General features: G+C 35.8%; 4 protein-coding genes across 4 annotated transcripts; 3 read left to right on the top strand and 1 right to left on the bottom strand.

Annotated features, from left to right (window-relative positions):
- Positions 1-424: 424 nt before the first annotated feature.
- Positions 425-1859, top strand: B0P05DRAFT_598188 (fructose-bisphosphate aldolase, class II; the record flags this gene model as incomplete). Its single annotated transcript, XM_051583171.1, has 4 exons — positions 425-494; positions 541-589; positions 690-840; positions 903-1859. The coding sequence occupies 4 exons, from the start codon at positions 425-427 to the stop codon at positions 1707-1709; spliced, it is 1077 nt and encodes a 358-aa protein (XP_051433068.1). The 3' UTR covers positions 1710-1859.
- Positions 1860-3275, bottom strand: B0P05DRAFT_549336 (uncharacterized protein). Its single transcript, XM_051579122.1, has 2 exons — positions 2762-3275; positions 1860-2712 (listed from the first exon to the last, which is right to left on the bottom strand). The coding sequence occupies exons 1-2, from the start codon at positions 2810-2812 to the stop codon at positions 1957-1959; spliced, it is 807 nt and encodes a 268-aa protein (XP_051433067.1). The 5' UTR covers positions 2813-3275; the 3' UTR covers positions 1860-1956.
- A 359-nt stretch (positions 3276-3634) lies between these two features.
- B0P05DRAFT_549335 (armadillo-type protein) lies at positions 3635-4861 on the top strand. Its single transcript, XM_051579121.1, has 3 exons — positions 3635-3807; positions 3852-4584; positions 4631-4861. The coding sequence occupies exons 1-3, from the start codon at positions 3660-3662 to the stop codon at positions 4698-4700; spliced, it is 951 nt and encodes a 316-aa protein (XP_051433066.1). The 5' UTR covers positions 3635-3659; the 3' UTR covers positions 4701-4861.
- Positions 4862-7514, top strand: B0P05DRAFT_549333 (uncharacterized protein). The gene is made up of 11 exons (XM_051579120.1): positions 4862-5170; positions 5235-5369; positions 5414-5745; positions 5801-5890; positions 5936-5983; positions 6028-6167; positions 6224-6318; positions 6370-6508; positions 6557-6886; positions 6907-7015; positions 7063-7514. The coding sequence occupies exons 1-11, from the start codon at positions 4942-4944 to the stop codon at positions 7432-7434; spliced, it is 2019 nt and encodes a 672-aa protein (XP_051433065.1). The 5' UTR covers positions 4862-4941; the 3' UTR covers positions 7435-7514.
- Positions 7515-14984: the final 7470 nt, after the last annotated feature.

Raw genomic sequence — 14984 nt, 5'->3', positions numbered from 1 at the left:
CAAGTTCAATTAAATTGCGTTGTTTTAAATACAAAGCAAGTGTAGAAAGAAACTGCTAGACTTTAGATGGCAATCTGGTTTAAAGAATAGCAGGGTCAGTCAGAAAAGTAATTTTTAATTTCAAGTCTACAATGCAAAAGTCAATGCGCAAAAACAAAAAACCTGATGCGTAAGAATTAAAATACCGTACGTGTTTTTTCAAATTTTCATAAGTTAAAACGGAAATCCCCGGATCATTTTATGGAGCTCAAAGAGACTTTTCCCAGGACAAAGTCGGAGGACACAAATAGTTGCATCATCCGAATAATAACAAAGAGTGTGTAAATAGAAGGGATGAGAAAGAAGTTTAAATTGATTCGAGTAAACTTGGTCTTTTATTTCTCTTTCTTTCTTTCTTTCAATCTTTTTTTTTTTCAATTTAAAAATGGGTCTTCTCGATATTGTTCCTACTGGTGTCATTACTGGTCAAGATGTCTTAAAGGTTTTCGAATATGGTAAGCTTAAATCATACCTAATCACTTGTTACTGACTATTCATCAGCTCGTGAACATAACTTTGCTATTCCTGCCATCAACTGTACTTCTACTAGGTAAGTCACGTACAATAAGCGCGTTTTTACCCCGCATCAATAACCCCAGATTATGCGGTTCTTTAAAATAACTCGAGCACCTGTACTAATTCTCTTCTAGTACCGTTAACGCTGCTCTTGAAGCTGCTCGTGATATTAAGTCCCCCCTTATCATCCAATTTTCTCAAGGTGGTTCTGCCTACTTTGCTGGTAAGGCATTAGACAACAAGAATCAAGAAGCTTCCATTATTGGTGCTGTTGCTGGTGCCCAGGTAAATTGATAAATGCGCCCTTTTATAAACTCACCAATGATTTGTGTTATTTATGTGTGTAGTACGTTCGTTCTGTTGCTAAAGCCTATGGTATTCCAGTTATTGTTCACTCTGATCACTGTGCCAAGAAGCTCTTGCCTTGGTTCGATGGTATGCTCGCTGCTGATGAAGACTACTTCAAGGCACACGGTGAACCTCTCTTCTCTTCTCACATGTTGGATCTCTCTGAAGAATCTAAGGAAGAAAACATTGAAATCTGTCTCAAGTACCTTAAGCGTATGGCTGCCATTAACTGCTGGCTTGAAATGGAAATTGGTATCACAGGTGGTGAAGAAGATGGTGTCGACAACTCTGGTGTCGACAATGCTGCTCTCTATACCCAACCCGAAGATATCTGGGATATTTACAAGGCTTTCAAGGAAGTTTCTAACCTTTTCTCCATTGCTGCTGGTTTCGGTAACGTTCATGGTGTCTATGCTCCTGGTAATGTCAAGCTTCACCCTGAACTTTTGGGTAAGCACCAAGCTTACGTCAAGGAACAACTCAAGAACGATGATGTTAAGCCCGTCTTCTTTGTCTTCCATGGTGGTTCTGGCTCCACTGAACAAGATATTGCTGAAGCTGTACATAATGGTGTTGTCAAGATGAACGTTGACACTGATACTCAATGGGCTTACTGGGAAGGTCTCAAAAATTACTATGAAAGCAAGAGGGATTATCTTCAAACTCAAGTTGGTAACCCCGAAGGTGAAGGCAAGCCCAACAAGAAGTTCTATGATCCCCGTGTCTTTGTCCGTGAAGCCGAAAAGAGCATGGTTAAGAGAGTTCAACAAGCATGCAAGGACTTGGGTAATGTCAACAGATTGTAAATAAATTCCTTTTTTTAAACTAAAATATTGTGCTAAAATGGCGTTCATTCTAATGAAAAAAAAAATTCACACATGTGTATTAGTTCTTTTAAGCGTAAACAGAGTGAGCATATGATGCATATATATTTAGAATAAAGAAAAACTTGTTTATCCATTTATCAGTATATTTGTCATTTTATTGTCCAGATAAGAAAGAGTAATTACAATAGAATAAATTAGTTTACATGGTTGTGTGTGTGTGTGTTTTCTAGCAAATAATGCAACAACATCCTTCTTTTGGTGCTGGCTTTTTTTCTTGTTTAAAAGAAGATCGTATATGTCTTTTACTATCATCTGTATTGGATTCAATGATGGTCATACTTGCATACTCGTCTTCAGCATAATTGAGTTGTTCTGGTATATGATTTGACGTCATTCTATTGCTTTTGTAGGGTGAAATGCTTGACCTTGAAACAGCTGATGGCGGCAATTGAATGACTGACTCTTCTTTTTCTGATGTCGCATTAGGATGTGAAGAAAGATCCGTAGTTGGAGAAGAAATAGGCGATCGAATAGATGCAGAATTAGTATTGTTAATAGAAATAGGAGTAGATTGAGGTAAAATATTAGATGAATCCATAGGTAAGTTAACAGGCAAGTCAACAGACAAGTGTTTAGTTGACCTAATTGATGAATTAATAGTTGACTTATCAAGTGAGCGTTTGATTGACTCAGTAATCGAGTCAATAGGTGAACTGTCAAATGAGTGTTTAGTTGGCGAATTAATAAGTGAATCAACATGCGAGTGTCTGTTCAACTCAATAGATGAATGGGTAGAGGAGTAAGCAAGTGAGTGTCGAGCTGATTCAATAAGTGAGTGAGTAGGCGAGTCTTTAGTTAATTCAATTGGCGAGTTAATAGGTGAGTGAACAGGTGAATGTATAGGTGACTGGATCGACAAGTTTAGTTGATTGGTTTTAGATGAGTCTTGTTGTGATACAGAATGCATATCTTTTTCTTCAGCCTTTAGAAGCAGTCAGTACATGTAAGGAGTAATCAAATTTGTTTGTTACCAATTCATCATCAAAGTCATAATAACTTCCTCCTCCTCCTCCTCCTCCCATACCGAAAAAAGTATGTCGTTGAGTAGACTTCCTATCTTTACTTCTTTTTGTCACTACAATGTGTTGATAAGGCTCTCCACTGTCTTCTTGTCCAAAAGGGTCTTTTGGATGGCTAGAAGGTGTACTTCCAACTAATTTTGAATATCGAAGTTGGCCCTTAATAACATCCTCCTCTTTATATTCTGTTGGTAGTAGAGCAGCCGCATCTACTTGTTGTTGTCTTTTTGCTGCAATATCGTAAATTTGGACTACCTAATCATATGCATGAATAAAAGCATATTTAATATTTCTTCCTTACCTTATCATCTAGAAATCGTATCTCATAAGCAAAGTTATTCTTGTTAGTCATTTCTTTGTCAAGAAGAAAAAAAAGAGAGAAAGACAGAGAGAGAAAGAAAGAGAGAAAAAAGGGCCCTACCAGTCTCCACGTTTTTCTTGATTTAAATTTGGCAACTCATTAAAGTATTCTTTTTTGCTATTATCTTGTTCAGAAAAGGCTCAGGGATAACACTGTACACAAGATTAAAAGCCAGATATGTTTCATGGGGCGGCTTTTGGAAGTATTCATTTTTGCTTTATGACTACTAAAGTTTCAGATGTTTTATGAATTTTGACAGCTTTCAACATATGTAATTTAACGCATTTCTTAAAGCAATCAGAACAAATACATATCTAAACTAACTAATTGTTTTTTTCTACCTCCTCATTGTCCATTTCCTTGCATTTTTTTCACGATTTGACGTATGCTGAGATTAAACAAAGGTACAGCCTAACAAAAAGGGTTTAAATGGTGGCTTACATCAAAAAATTCTTTTCTTATTTTTTTCTCTTTATTTTCCATCACACTATGACTGACTTTGCCAACGTTGACTATAGCCGCCTTGAAGCTTCTCTCTGCAACACTTCTGGCAACGTTCAACTTGCTGAACGTTTTAGAACACTTTTTACCCTCAAAAACATTGCCACCGAACAAGCTATCGATATTATTGCTAAAGGTAGCTAATTTTCTATTTCGAGCTTATGATTAATTGTTGTTTAGCCTTTAGCGACGAGTCTGAACTTTTGAAGCATGAACTTGCTTATTGTCTCGGTCAAATTGGTAATCCTCGTGCCAACCCTATTCTTCAAAAAGTGTTAGAAAATATGAATGAAGCCGAAATGGTTCGTCATGAAGCTGCTGAAGCTTTAGGTGCCATTGGTTCTTTAGAATCCCTCGATGTGCTTGAAAAATACTTGGAGGATAAAAACGAGTCTGTTGTTCAAACTTGTGAGCTAGCTATTGACAAAATCAAGTATGACAACGATCCCAACAATAAAGCTGAAAGAGAAGCCAATAAGAGTCTTTATAGCTCGGTTGATCCAGCTCCCCCTACTGCCGATACTAAATCCATCAAAGAATTGGGTGAGCAACTCATGAATGCTGACCTTAAGTTGTTCAAGCGTTATAGAGCTATGTTTGCCTTGCGTGAAATTGGTAATGAAGAAGCTGTATTGGAATTGGCAAAGGGCTTGAAAGACAAAAGTGCCTTGTTCCGTCATGAAGTTGCCTATGTTTTTGGTCAATTGCAACACCCTGCTTCTGTTCCTGCTTTGACGGAATGTCTTCAAGATAAGGAGGAAGCTCATATGGTCCGTCATGAAGCTGCTGAAGCTTTAGGTTCTATCGCTACACCTGATGTTCTTAAGGTATTGGATTCTTTCAAGCAAGACAATGAGCGTGTTGTCCGTGATAGTTGCGCCGTTGCTCTTGATATGTATGAATACGAGACTAGGTAAGTCAAAATGTAAATGTAGATTCAATGCTCATTTGTTTTACAGTGGTCAATTACAATATGCCAACAGTCTTGAAACTCAACCTCAAAACATGCATTCTCTTAAGCTTGCCTAAGCACGTTCACATTTAGACATCATTACATTTGTATATAATATTGATAACCAACCCAAACCCCCCCCCCACTCTTTTTTATTTTTTGTATTTTAATAATTGAAAGAAATGAAATACTATTTATTTAAATAGTTTAATGAAGGTAGTACAGGAAGCACAGAGCCTTTTTTTTGGTTTTTTTCGATTTAAATGATACCTTTTCATTTCTTTTTTCCTCTTCCTTTTTATCTTTTTTGTTTTTCAAATGTCTTTTTCGCGCTCGCCACCTCAGTCGCCTTCTTCACATGACGACTGGTTATCGCGTGGACCTCATTCAGCAAAGACATACTCTTCGGGCTCATCACGACATGCTTCTCGAACACAATCATTTGGCTCTGCTTCGAGTCGCGCCCAATCTATCGGCAATATCGAAGCTACCGCTAAAATTTATTATGCTGAACTTAAGGCTTATTTAAAGGAGCTGTTAGCCCAAGGTAGGCTAGAGGAGGGGGAAGGATAAAAATAAGATTTCTTATTGTTATTAATTTATAATTCAAGAGGCTATTGAAGGCCCTCATCCACAGCGAGTGGCTGCACGTCAGAAGCTAACTCGATTAAGTAACCTTCAATTTCATGAACTTGCAATGGATGTCTATGATGAAGTTGTCCGTAGAAACAAAAACGATAAATTTCGTATGTATTAGTGCCATCGTGTTGTGTATGCTTATGTTGCCTAGTTCCCTTCCTGCCCGTAAAGGAAGAGTTCCACCCCAAAAGAAATCAAGCAAGGCAAAAACTAGCCACATTGCCTGTACCTCGTTTCCAAGATTTAGCGAGTGATGTATATAGTGAATTGACGAGACGATTTTCTAGTTTAGTTGAAAGCGATCCACCTGTGCCTCAAATGCCTGGGAAATCTACCAATATCATACCAGTCAAAGGAACAATCAGCGTAGAAAACTTGGATCGATTTTCTGGAGATGAAAGCACAATGGCTTATCATAAAAAATCAAGCTCAAAAACACCTATTTCACCGAGTGAATCTAAAGACTATTTTAGCCGATCCTCAGTAAGTCTTTTTTACAATAGAAAACTTTAATTTATTGTTTGTACAACCATAATAGAACACTGAAGTGGAGAAAATAAAATCAGATTATGAATACCAAATCAATATCATGACAAATAGAATCAAAGAGTTACAACATCAAGTAGATGTAAGTTGAATTCTTTTATACTATAATGAATTTACTTTGTTTTAGCAGCATAATTCAAACAAATCAAGCAGGGAATTAGAGTCGCTGAAAATGGTAATTTTGTCTATAACAGTATTCATTAATTCATTGTTAAACAGAAAGAGCAAGATGATCAACGCATGCTGAACCAAATACAAGATCAATATCAGTCACTTAAAGAAAAATACGATAAACTCAACCAAGAATACAGTCAACAACAAGAGGCTGTGCGTGAAGTCAAGAGAGAAACAAAACAAATGTTGGATGAGCTCAAAAAACTTGCTCAAATGAATGAGGAGCTTTTAAGCGAAAAAGAAAAAAAGAAAATGTGATACAAGAGCTAAGAAAAGAGATTAAAGATTGGCATATGAAATATGATAAAGCGAGAATTGAATTACGAAGCATGAAAGGTAAAAAAAAAAAAAAAATTTGAAAAAGAAATAAGGTTGACACTAGTGTAGCTGCTTCTGTTATAGAATCAGGTTATTCTCAAAATATTATCAAAGAAAACTACTTGCAGCCAACTAGAGATGGTGTCATTGCTCAAGACGCTATCTTGACATATCAAGCACATATTGATGATCTATTGTTTTCAGCTAGGTAGCTATAAGTAGAGAAAATGAACGTTCACCTAAACCAAACTATTAGATCCAGAGATCCTTCTCAAGTCATTCACATCATGAAGAATATTGTGTCTGTATGTAGATCTATTACAGAAGAAATTGAAAGCAAAGAGACAAAATTATCGCCCAACACTAAGCATTCACTCTATGAGTTAAAGACTCGCTTTTCAACATCCTTGTCTGATTTGTTAGTATCAGCTAAATATCATGCGAACGGAATGGGCATTTCTCCTGTTAGTCTATTAGATCGCTCAGCAAGTCATTTGACAGCTGTAATAGTTGACTTGGCAAAATTGCTTGGTATGCATGATACTCCTACTATAGAAGGCAGAAGCTCCCCTCCTCCTCTTCCCCTGTAATGCCTGATAATAACAGAATGAGAGCAAATAGTGGACCAAAACGAGATACAGATTCAATTGGATTCAACAGTCCTTTTCTAAGTAATAAACAGCAAGAAAATGGACAAACGCCTGCTGCTTTAGCGGTAAGCTGATGCTTAGGATAAGCAACTTGCGCTAATGTGTATTGTAGAAATATCTCAAAACAGAAACAGATTTGATTGTACAAACTATTCAAAATTTGCTTGCAGCACTTCGTCTGCCACAGCAAAATGGTGAAGCACACATGATTATCACAGAACTCGTCAAGATTGTTACAACAATCATTGAACTTGCCAAAGCTACATGTAAAACATCTCTTGGCTATCCTTACCGTTCAGCATGTGATCCTATATTGGATCAGCTCTTTTCATGTTCACGACGTATTGGCGTGATTCAGCAGCAATACTTTGGACGAGGCGCTAGCGCAACTGCTATTGCTAAAAGAGATCTTGCAAGGGAGTCTTACGAAATTGCTAAATTTACCAAAGAATTAATTGCATTATTTGAAGATGAATCAAAATAATTCTGTACTATATAATTTATTAATAATTAATGCATGTATATTTTGCCTATTAAACATAGTTTTTTTGTTTTTTTAAGAAACGTACTATCTACCGAATTAAGCATATCTATAGACATTTGCTTATGTGAGGGCTCATTATTGGCAGAATTTATAACAAGAACACTATATCGTAACCATAATTCAGATAATCCAAGTTAGGTCTTGTATAAAGACGTGTATTATAGGAAATATTCAATCATCTTTCATGCAAAACTTAGATTTGTTATTGGCATAAAAAGTATTGAATAAAAGCAATGCGTGTAACCTACTTGTACAACGGCTTTATCCATTCAAGTTTGTTGTTTTATTGTTGTGAAGTTCACCGAACATACTACAATGATGACGCTTTCAATACGATATGATATTACATTTCGTTTCTGTACATTTGATGTCTGGTTTTTTTAACAACTGGATCAAAGCGCGGCTACGGCTGGTAAGTGCCAGCAAAGATAAAAAAGAAAATTCATTGAAGGGAAGAGTGTAGTTGACTTGTGAGCCCGAATCCAAATAAAGTATAGCAACTATAGAGAACCATGTGCCACAATGTAAGCGATTGCATTTTTTCTCCATTAGTGGAAAGAAACTTTCATTTTCGATAGAAGCTCTCTGCGTTCAATGGAAAAATCTTCCATCGCTTACGCTGTAGTGATGATTCTATAAAAAACAGCTAGAGAAATGAGAAAAAAAATATGGAAAGACTCGTACATCTCAGACCTTCATGGTCAATGTGATGGACTTACAAAAAAAAACAATTTTGAAAATAATGAAAATATCAACAGTTATGTCGAGATTACAAGTATGCCTATGGTAATCTGAGCACTTTTCAATACGAAATATAATAAATAGTCTTTCATCATATAAATGAATAATCACTTATAGCACTATACATCATAAATATAAAGGAAGCATTGTATAATGACAGTAAATAACGATAAATGGGATAATATGGATATTTACAAATAACGAAACCATAGTAGTCATTTCCCAGGCACAAGCTGTCAAAGTATAAAGTAATCAATAATCAGCAACCACAATTAGTCAATAAATCAGGTAGTATAAAAGACAAGCTGAAAAGATATCTTTTAGAGGATTATCATTATTTTTGTAATAAAGAAGTACTGAACAGTGTCACTGTATTTGTTTGTTTTCTTTCTATTTTCTATTCTATTTCATTTTACAACCTAAACACCACAATGCCATTTGCGTACTCGAAAAAATATATTTTGAAAAATAATAAAAAACCACTATTTTAGAATAAATTAAAAGCATTTTCTGCAATACAAAAAAAATAAAAAGAAGTTTTCTAATTTTTCTGCTTAAAATTAGAAAAAAAAGCTTGCTTTTCAGTTTTTCAATTTTAAATTAAAAAACGAATCTACCAGATGATGATTTTGTTGTTTAGTTTAAAAAGGGTATTACTGCCTGGTAGATTCGTTTTTTAATTTAAAATTGAAAATCTGAAAAGCAAGCTTTTTTTTTAATTTTAAGCAAAAAAAATAAGGATTTTTCTATTTTTTATATTTTTATCATTGCAGAAAGTTTTTTGATTTATTATTTTTCAAAAAATATTTTTTTGAGTACGCAAATGGCATACTTGCAATGTCGGCATAAATGATGCCGGAGTTGTAAACTATTTTTATGAATTCATTACATTCATTAGAGTTCTGATATTTACGAGGTTTGCCGAAACGAAATCGAAGCGAAATCAATGTGCTGAGTATAGTCTCACACTAGGCTATAGATGGGACTCCAATAAATGTACCTGAGAAAGACATCATCGAGCATGCTCTCTCTGGTTCAGTCACTTACGACATGACACCTTTTCTTCTGAATTCTTTTTAGAAGCAGAGGCATCTAGCCTGAAGTGCTTTGTAAATTGGTTCTAATCAGGTTCGCTCAGTATTGTATACATACAGCTCCTGTATAACTCAGTCAATGATATTAAGGATACAACAACATTACAGAATAAGCCTAATTTGGGTGTGGCGGATTTATACCGCAGACAACACTGTAGATATTTGTCCCCTGTGTATACATACCAACAGTAAACAATCTTAGTTGTTGTCACTGTTCATTCTAGTACACTCTGCTTTATACCACACTCAAAGAATGTCTATCAGGACATTCCAGTCATGAATAACTCACACAATATATAAAGAGTGTAAGCTATAATAAATCAGTCTTTTTAAGCCTTGTTTGGTTCTGATTAACTTTTATTCTCTCAATCGTTGCTCATATATAACACTCAACTATGACCATGCTAATCTCTATTGGTGTCAAAACACTCGTTTCCCTAACTTCCTAGAACCAATCTCGAGCGTATCCGTCTAATTTACTGACGAATTGTTTGACTATCTGGAAATAATCCTAAGTCGTGTTCTTGTGCCGCATGCCTCTTTCACTCGCATGTAACCCAGTGCTTTAATATACATACTAGGTTGAAATAGCTCACAGCGTGTGTCGAATAGAGCTCTACATATTTCTTCCTGTCAAGGATGGTCTTTACAAAGCATGATATCATGTGAACTCTGCTATTTTCAATAATCAGTCAGCTCTCTCTCTTCTTTTTTTTGGCTACAGGCACACGCCAACAAACATTATTAGATCAACATTTTTTTCTCTATGCATTTCTTATCCTTGTTCCCTTGAGAAAAAATTATTCTACTTATATGGTACTTTTAGAGCCTATTTGGACAAAAAAAAAGGAGACATCCAAAACTTGGTCAAAAGCCTTTTTTGACCAAAGGGTATTGCTTGTAGAAATCTTGAATTTGACAGCTTTTTGAGCTTCTTTTTGACGTTACAAGACGGAAAATAGAGCTATTGACAAGCTTAAATATTCAAAGTGAATGTAAAAAGCTGCAGTTTCTAGTGCATATGTTTGCTTGTCAGGTGTACTGTAGAAATAATGAGATATGGGTGAGAAACCTTACAAACATTTTTGCCTATTTCCTCAAAACTTTAGCAGCAAACTTGGTGTATTTCCTGTGTCAATATACTCAAAAAGTAAAGATCTACAATGTTTGTCACTGGATCAAAGTCATAAAACTGCGTCTTTATGTAGTTCTAAGCAAAGGCTTGGTTTTTTTTTAATGATTTTATTTGCCGCACGTATTAGTGGTCTCGAGAGGGGCCCAAGAAAAGAGGTGTTCGACAATTATTTATTGTAAGAGAATATAAAGAAAAACAAAATTGGTACGATAATAAGAAAGTAGAAAAATATAAAAGGAAAGAAGAACAGCTATTGCGAGAAAAGACTTCTCAAGATGAAAGGTCATTTTTAGCAGCTATACGCTTAATTTGATAGCGAGTGCTGCGAAAAACAGAGAGATAATGGAATGGCTGGTTCTGCATGGTATGAGCCCAATGGGCCTTCCAGATTTCAGAGAGACAGATCAAGGTTACCATGGCTACTGAAAGAGGACAGTTGGTTTGAGACCGAATCCGAGAAAAATTGAAAGATGCAAGTGCATCAGAGACTAGATCCAGAGAGGTGCCTGGCCACAAAAATTCCCTGATCAAGGCATCCCAGAACGGAAGTTTTTGGAGGCAGCGAAAGAAGAAATGGTACGCAGTCTCCTGATCGCCACACAAAATGCAGGTAGCAGTAGGGAAGCGAGCAGGAAAAACCTTGGATAGAAGTAAGCGAGTGCGAATCTTGTGAGTCAGAAATCGATACATCACATTTCTCTGCAATGTTGTGATAGGTATACACCAAAAGTACTTCCAAGCAGCAGAAGAAACTTCTTGCCGGGCAATGATATCAGACAAGTCAGCTTGCGTGATGACCTTACGGAAAGTATAGCCACCATTCTTGAGGGCAATGAAATTTTCATTGTCAAAAGGCAGTTTCAACATACGCACAAAAGAAAAGAAACCAAGAGACCGCTGGATTGCAGGAATATGCACAGGATTGTATAAGTCTAATGAAGTACGAGCAAGGCATTGACCAAAGAATGGCTCCAGTTGACAATGATTTTGATTCACTGCTTGAATATATTTTCTGACACTACGACGGATATCCAGGGGAAAGGAAGAAACTGGTATTGGTGCCAAATAGTGACCCTGTGGATGGTACTCATATAGATAGGAAACTGTTACTGTGCGTAGCTTGAGAGGCAAGTCAAAGGTGTCAGATGGTAAAACAATTGAGCGTAATGGTAGTAGAAGGCATTCGATAGGGTTTGGCATGTATGAGTATTGTTTCCTAGGAATAGCATTCATCGTCTGGCAGCACATTGTGACAGTGTTACTTGCCAATTGCCTGAGTTGGCCTGGGCGAGAACGAGGAAAGAGCAGACCCAAGAGCAGATGTTCAGTCTGAAGCAAAGCACGGGTATGTGCTGCTAGAAAGTCTTGTATCAGAGAACGTTCAGCTTGAGGACACAAAAAAGGATGAAGCCAATGGTAATATAGTGATTTCTGCTGAGAAAACAAGTCAAGAATGCCAAGGGCTTGATTTTTTATGCGGCTGGATGAAGTGGAATTGTTTTACTTCAATCTCCGCATCGCTGCTAAATCGTATGCTCTATGCTCATTTGCTCTACATTTACATTATGAAATGCATGTATCTCTATTCTCTATGTTTTTGAGTGTCAAAAAACATAAGACGCTTCAAATGGGTCAGTATCTAACAAGTTTTGTGATAAATATAGAGCAAAAACGTTCAAAACACTGCTTAAATGCACTATTCTTTGATCCACCATTGCTCGACAACCAGACTATTGAAATGATTTTTTTGAACCCAGAAATTAAATAGTACCATTGGTATGGCAGCTAGATGAGCTTCATTCTTGACCCATGGAGGTTTTGTGAAGAGAGAATGAAAAAACTTTGATCAAGAGCTCTTTGGATCTTGGGATAGCGATTTTTGAAAACATTCCAGGGAGTTTCAGAAAATAGCATTTTTAGGTACTTCTAACAAAAAAAAAACGAGTTTGTTACGATGAAAAGGACGACTCGATTTGAACATTGCCTTCAAATCTGCATTCAAAGTTCGTTGCACACTGTAGTTGGTAGAAAAACGGCCTTTTCAGTGAATATCGACTAGTAAAATGGTACCTCTTCTTACATTATTTGATGCACAAAATGTGCACGAGTAAGATTCACAATAGTACATAATACTTCTGAGGCCAAAGAGGGTATGTTTAAGCATCACTGTCTGTGGATGTCTTTTATCATGAGATTATGTAGTCCATTTAAGGCATATCTAACCACACAGAGTTTGAGTTTATAGTTATAATATTTATTCAACTCATCTATCCTAGCATATGCATATATTTACAGCAGTTTCTCGTTATTGCGTTCTGCATATTGTTAATATTAAATACGATACTTATTTAAAAAAGAGAGTACCGTTGTATTTATTCTAAAAAATAAATAGTGCCGATCTTTGATTTTACTTCATTTAGAAGTTATTCGCAGGAACAGCTGTGTGAAGGCAATCGAATTGCACTTCTATACCCTATCAAACTTCTGCAATTTGACAGTTTTGTCAGATCTCCAGAGACACCCCCGTTACAAAAACGAACAGTCATTGTCACTGCTAACTGGCGACAACATCTATACAATTCCTCATCGAAATGCCATAACATCTGACAAAAAAGCGTAGTCTTTAATTGTAACAAGCACACAGGATCCAGTGCATACACTTATATACATAAAGGGAAAACTTACCTCAAAAACATCAAGTTAGAACACGGCATCAGAACACAACAATACAGGGCCACCACCAAAGAAACAAGAGAACAATACTAACAAGCTAGCAACTCAACTAAGATTATGAAGGAGCAGTTGAAAGCAAAAAAAAAAAAAAAAAAAAAAAAAAAAAAGTGTTTTATAATCTTATATGCCATCTGCTTTTTCTTTTTTCACACTCATCTCCTTTTTTTTTCTTTTGATAAGGATCAGTTTATGGTGAGAGGAAAGAAAGAGCATCTGATTCTATACTACAACAAAAGCTGTTTGTTTGCATAAACAATGCAATTGACACTGCACTTTTCAGTTTTTTAGACGTAAAAATATCCCTTTTTCTCTCCTTTCTCTTCTATAACATGAGCTGATCATCTATGATTGAACTAAATGCTTCTCTCTTTATGTTTGATAATAATAATAATAATAATAAAACTCGTCCATGATATCAATTGATACAGAATTCATTCTGGGACAGAGGACTTAAACTATAATCATTCTCCGCTTTTTTCTTTCATGTGAAGATAAAAATAACACCAACAATGAAAAGAGCACAAAAAGGAGGCTTATTTCTCACACAAATCATAATTGATTATTATTGATTTTTGATGATTAAATATCTCTTTTCGTCTCTCTTATTACGTTTAGCATGAGCTTGAAAAGTATTACCATAGCTTTTCCCTAAAAATAAAACCTTGATAAACTCAAAACTTTCTTTTGTAACAAAACTCGTATTCATTGATGTAAACAGATCATAGACTGGTCCTAGGCGTTACTTTCGACTATCAGTTTAGTAATCAACATAATGTAAACAAACGATTTACTTTGCGATACAAGTAAGGACAAAGTATCCGCTATGTTCTCTTTAGAACAATATTTTCAGATAGTGATAAATGATAGATTCTATCTTGTCTGTGTGCCATAATACATTGTCAATAAGCATATAGACTTGTATAGTTTTTACATACTTGAGAGCAAATTGATCTTTGAAAGTTACACAAATCAACAAAGTTGTTTATGCCATCGAAAGTTCTTTTCATCATAATGAAGCCAATATAAACAAAAAGATCTCATCTCTAAAGCATGGGAACAAAGCAAGTGTAAATGATAAAAAGCGAGTCTAGAAAAAAACCTTTTTTTTTTGTCTTTCTTTCATCTTATTTCTCATTCTCAAGACTTAAATGCAAAACAAAAAAAAAGGTATTATGTAGCATTAAATTTATGTAGCTAATATTGTTAGTCTCTGTCTCCGCGTCTCTTCAAATCAAGCAATACTATGGTGTCTCTTCTTTACAAATCAAAAGGCTGAGACTATTTAGCATACATTTCAATACTTGATCCATCTGATTCTCTTTTGTCTATCTGTCTTCTGGGTACTCTACAAGAACACACAAGCAAAAAAGAAAAAAAAAGAACGTCCTTATTGACAAGAACCTTCTCTCTGATTTTATCTCTGTGAGTAACTGGCTGGTAGAAGGAAGACTGATGCCGCTTATTGAATCGCGTAAAACAAGGGTATCTGTTGTTGGCCAACTTCCGCGAACGTCTACTCCTGATAGGCAAAGTACCGAAAGAGGGAAACGCACTATGCATTGTCTTGAAGGATACATAGTAGACCTGTAGGGATTATTGGTAGAAGGGTTCACAAACATTACCTGTGCTTCCCTTTGTCAACACTGATAGGTTTGTTGTGAGGAAAGAGCCAACAGAACTAAGCTTTAGCAATAAGGCTTATCCTCTGAATTCTACCACAAAGTTGCTTGCGCTATATACGAACTTGCTCTCTTTACTGCTTACTGCTTACTGCTTACTGCTTACTG

Source organism: Gilbertella persicaria, assembly GCF_025201335.1.
Source record: "Gilbertella persicaria strain CBS 190.32 chromosome Unknown B0P05scaffold_30, whole genome shotgun sequence".
Lineage (NCBI taxonomy): Eukaryota > Fungi > Mucoromycota > Mucoromycetes > Mucorales > Choanephoraceae > Gilbertella > Gilbertella persicaria.
This window is presented reverse-complemented; position numbering and strand designations above follow the sequence as displayed.

Coding starts and splice junctions, on each gene's coding strand:
- B0P05DRAFT_549336 (XM_051579122.1), bottom strand. CDS start 2,812: ATGGGAGGAGGAGGAGGAGGAGGAAGTTATTATGACTTTGATGATGAA. Junction 2,713..2,761: donor ATGACTTTGATGATGAATTG/GTAACAAACAAA, acceptor CTGCTTCTAAAG/GCTGAAGAAAAAGATATGCA.
- B0P05DRAFT_549335 (XM_051579121.1), top strand. CDS start 3,660: ATGACTGACTTTGCCAACGTTGACTATAGCCGCCTTGAAGCTTCTCTC. Junction 3,808..3,851: donor TATCGATATTATTGCTAAAG/GTAGCTAATTTT, acceptor ATTGTTGTTTAG/CCTTTAGCGACGAGTCTGAA. Junction 4,585..4,630: donor ATGTATGAATACGAGACTAG/GTAAGTCAAAAT, acceptor TTTGTTTTACAG/TGGTCAATTACAATATGCCA.
- B0P05DRAFT_549333 (XM_051579120.1), top strand. CDS start 4,942: ATGTCTTTTTCGCGCTCGCCACCTCAGTCGCCTTCTTCACATGACGAC. Junction 5,171..5,234: donor AAAGGAGCTGTTAGCCCAAG/GTAGGCTAGAGG, acceptor TTATAATTCAAG/AGGCTATTGAAGGCCCTCAT. Junction 7,016..7,062: donor AAACGCCTGCTGCTTTAGCG/GTAAGCTGATGC, acceptor TGTGTATTGTAG/AAATATCTCAAAACAGAAAC.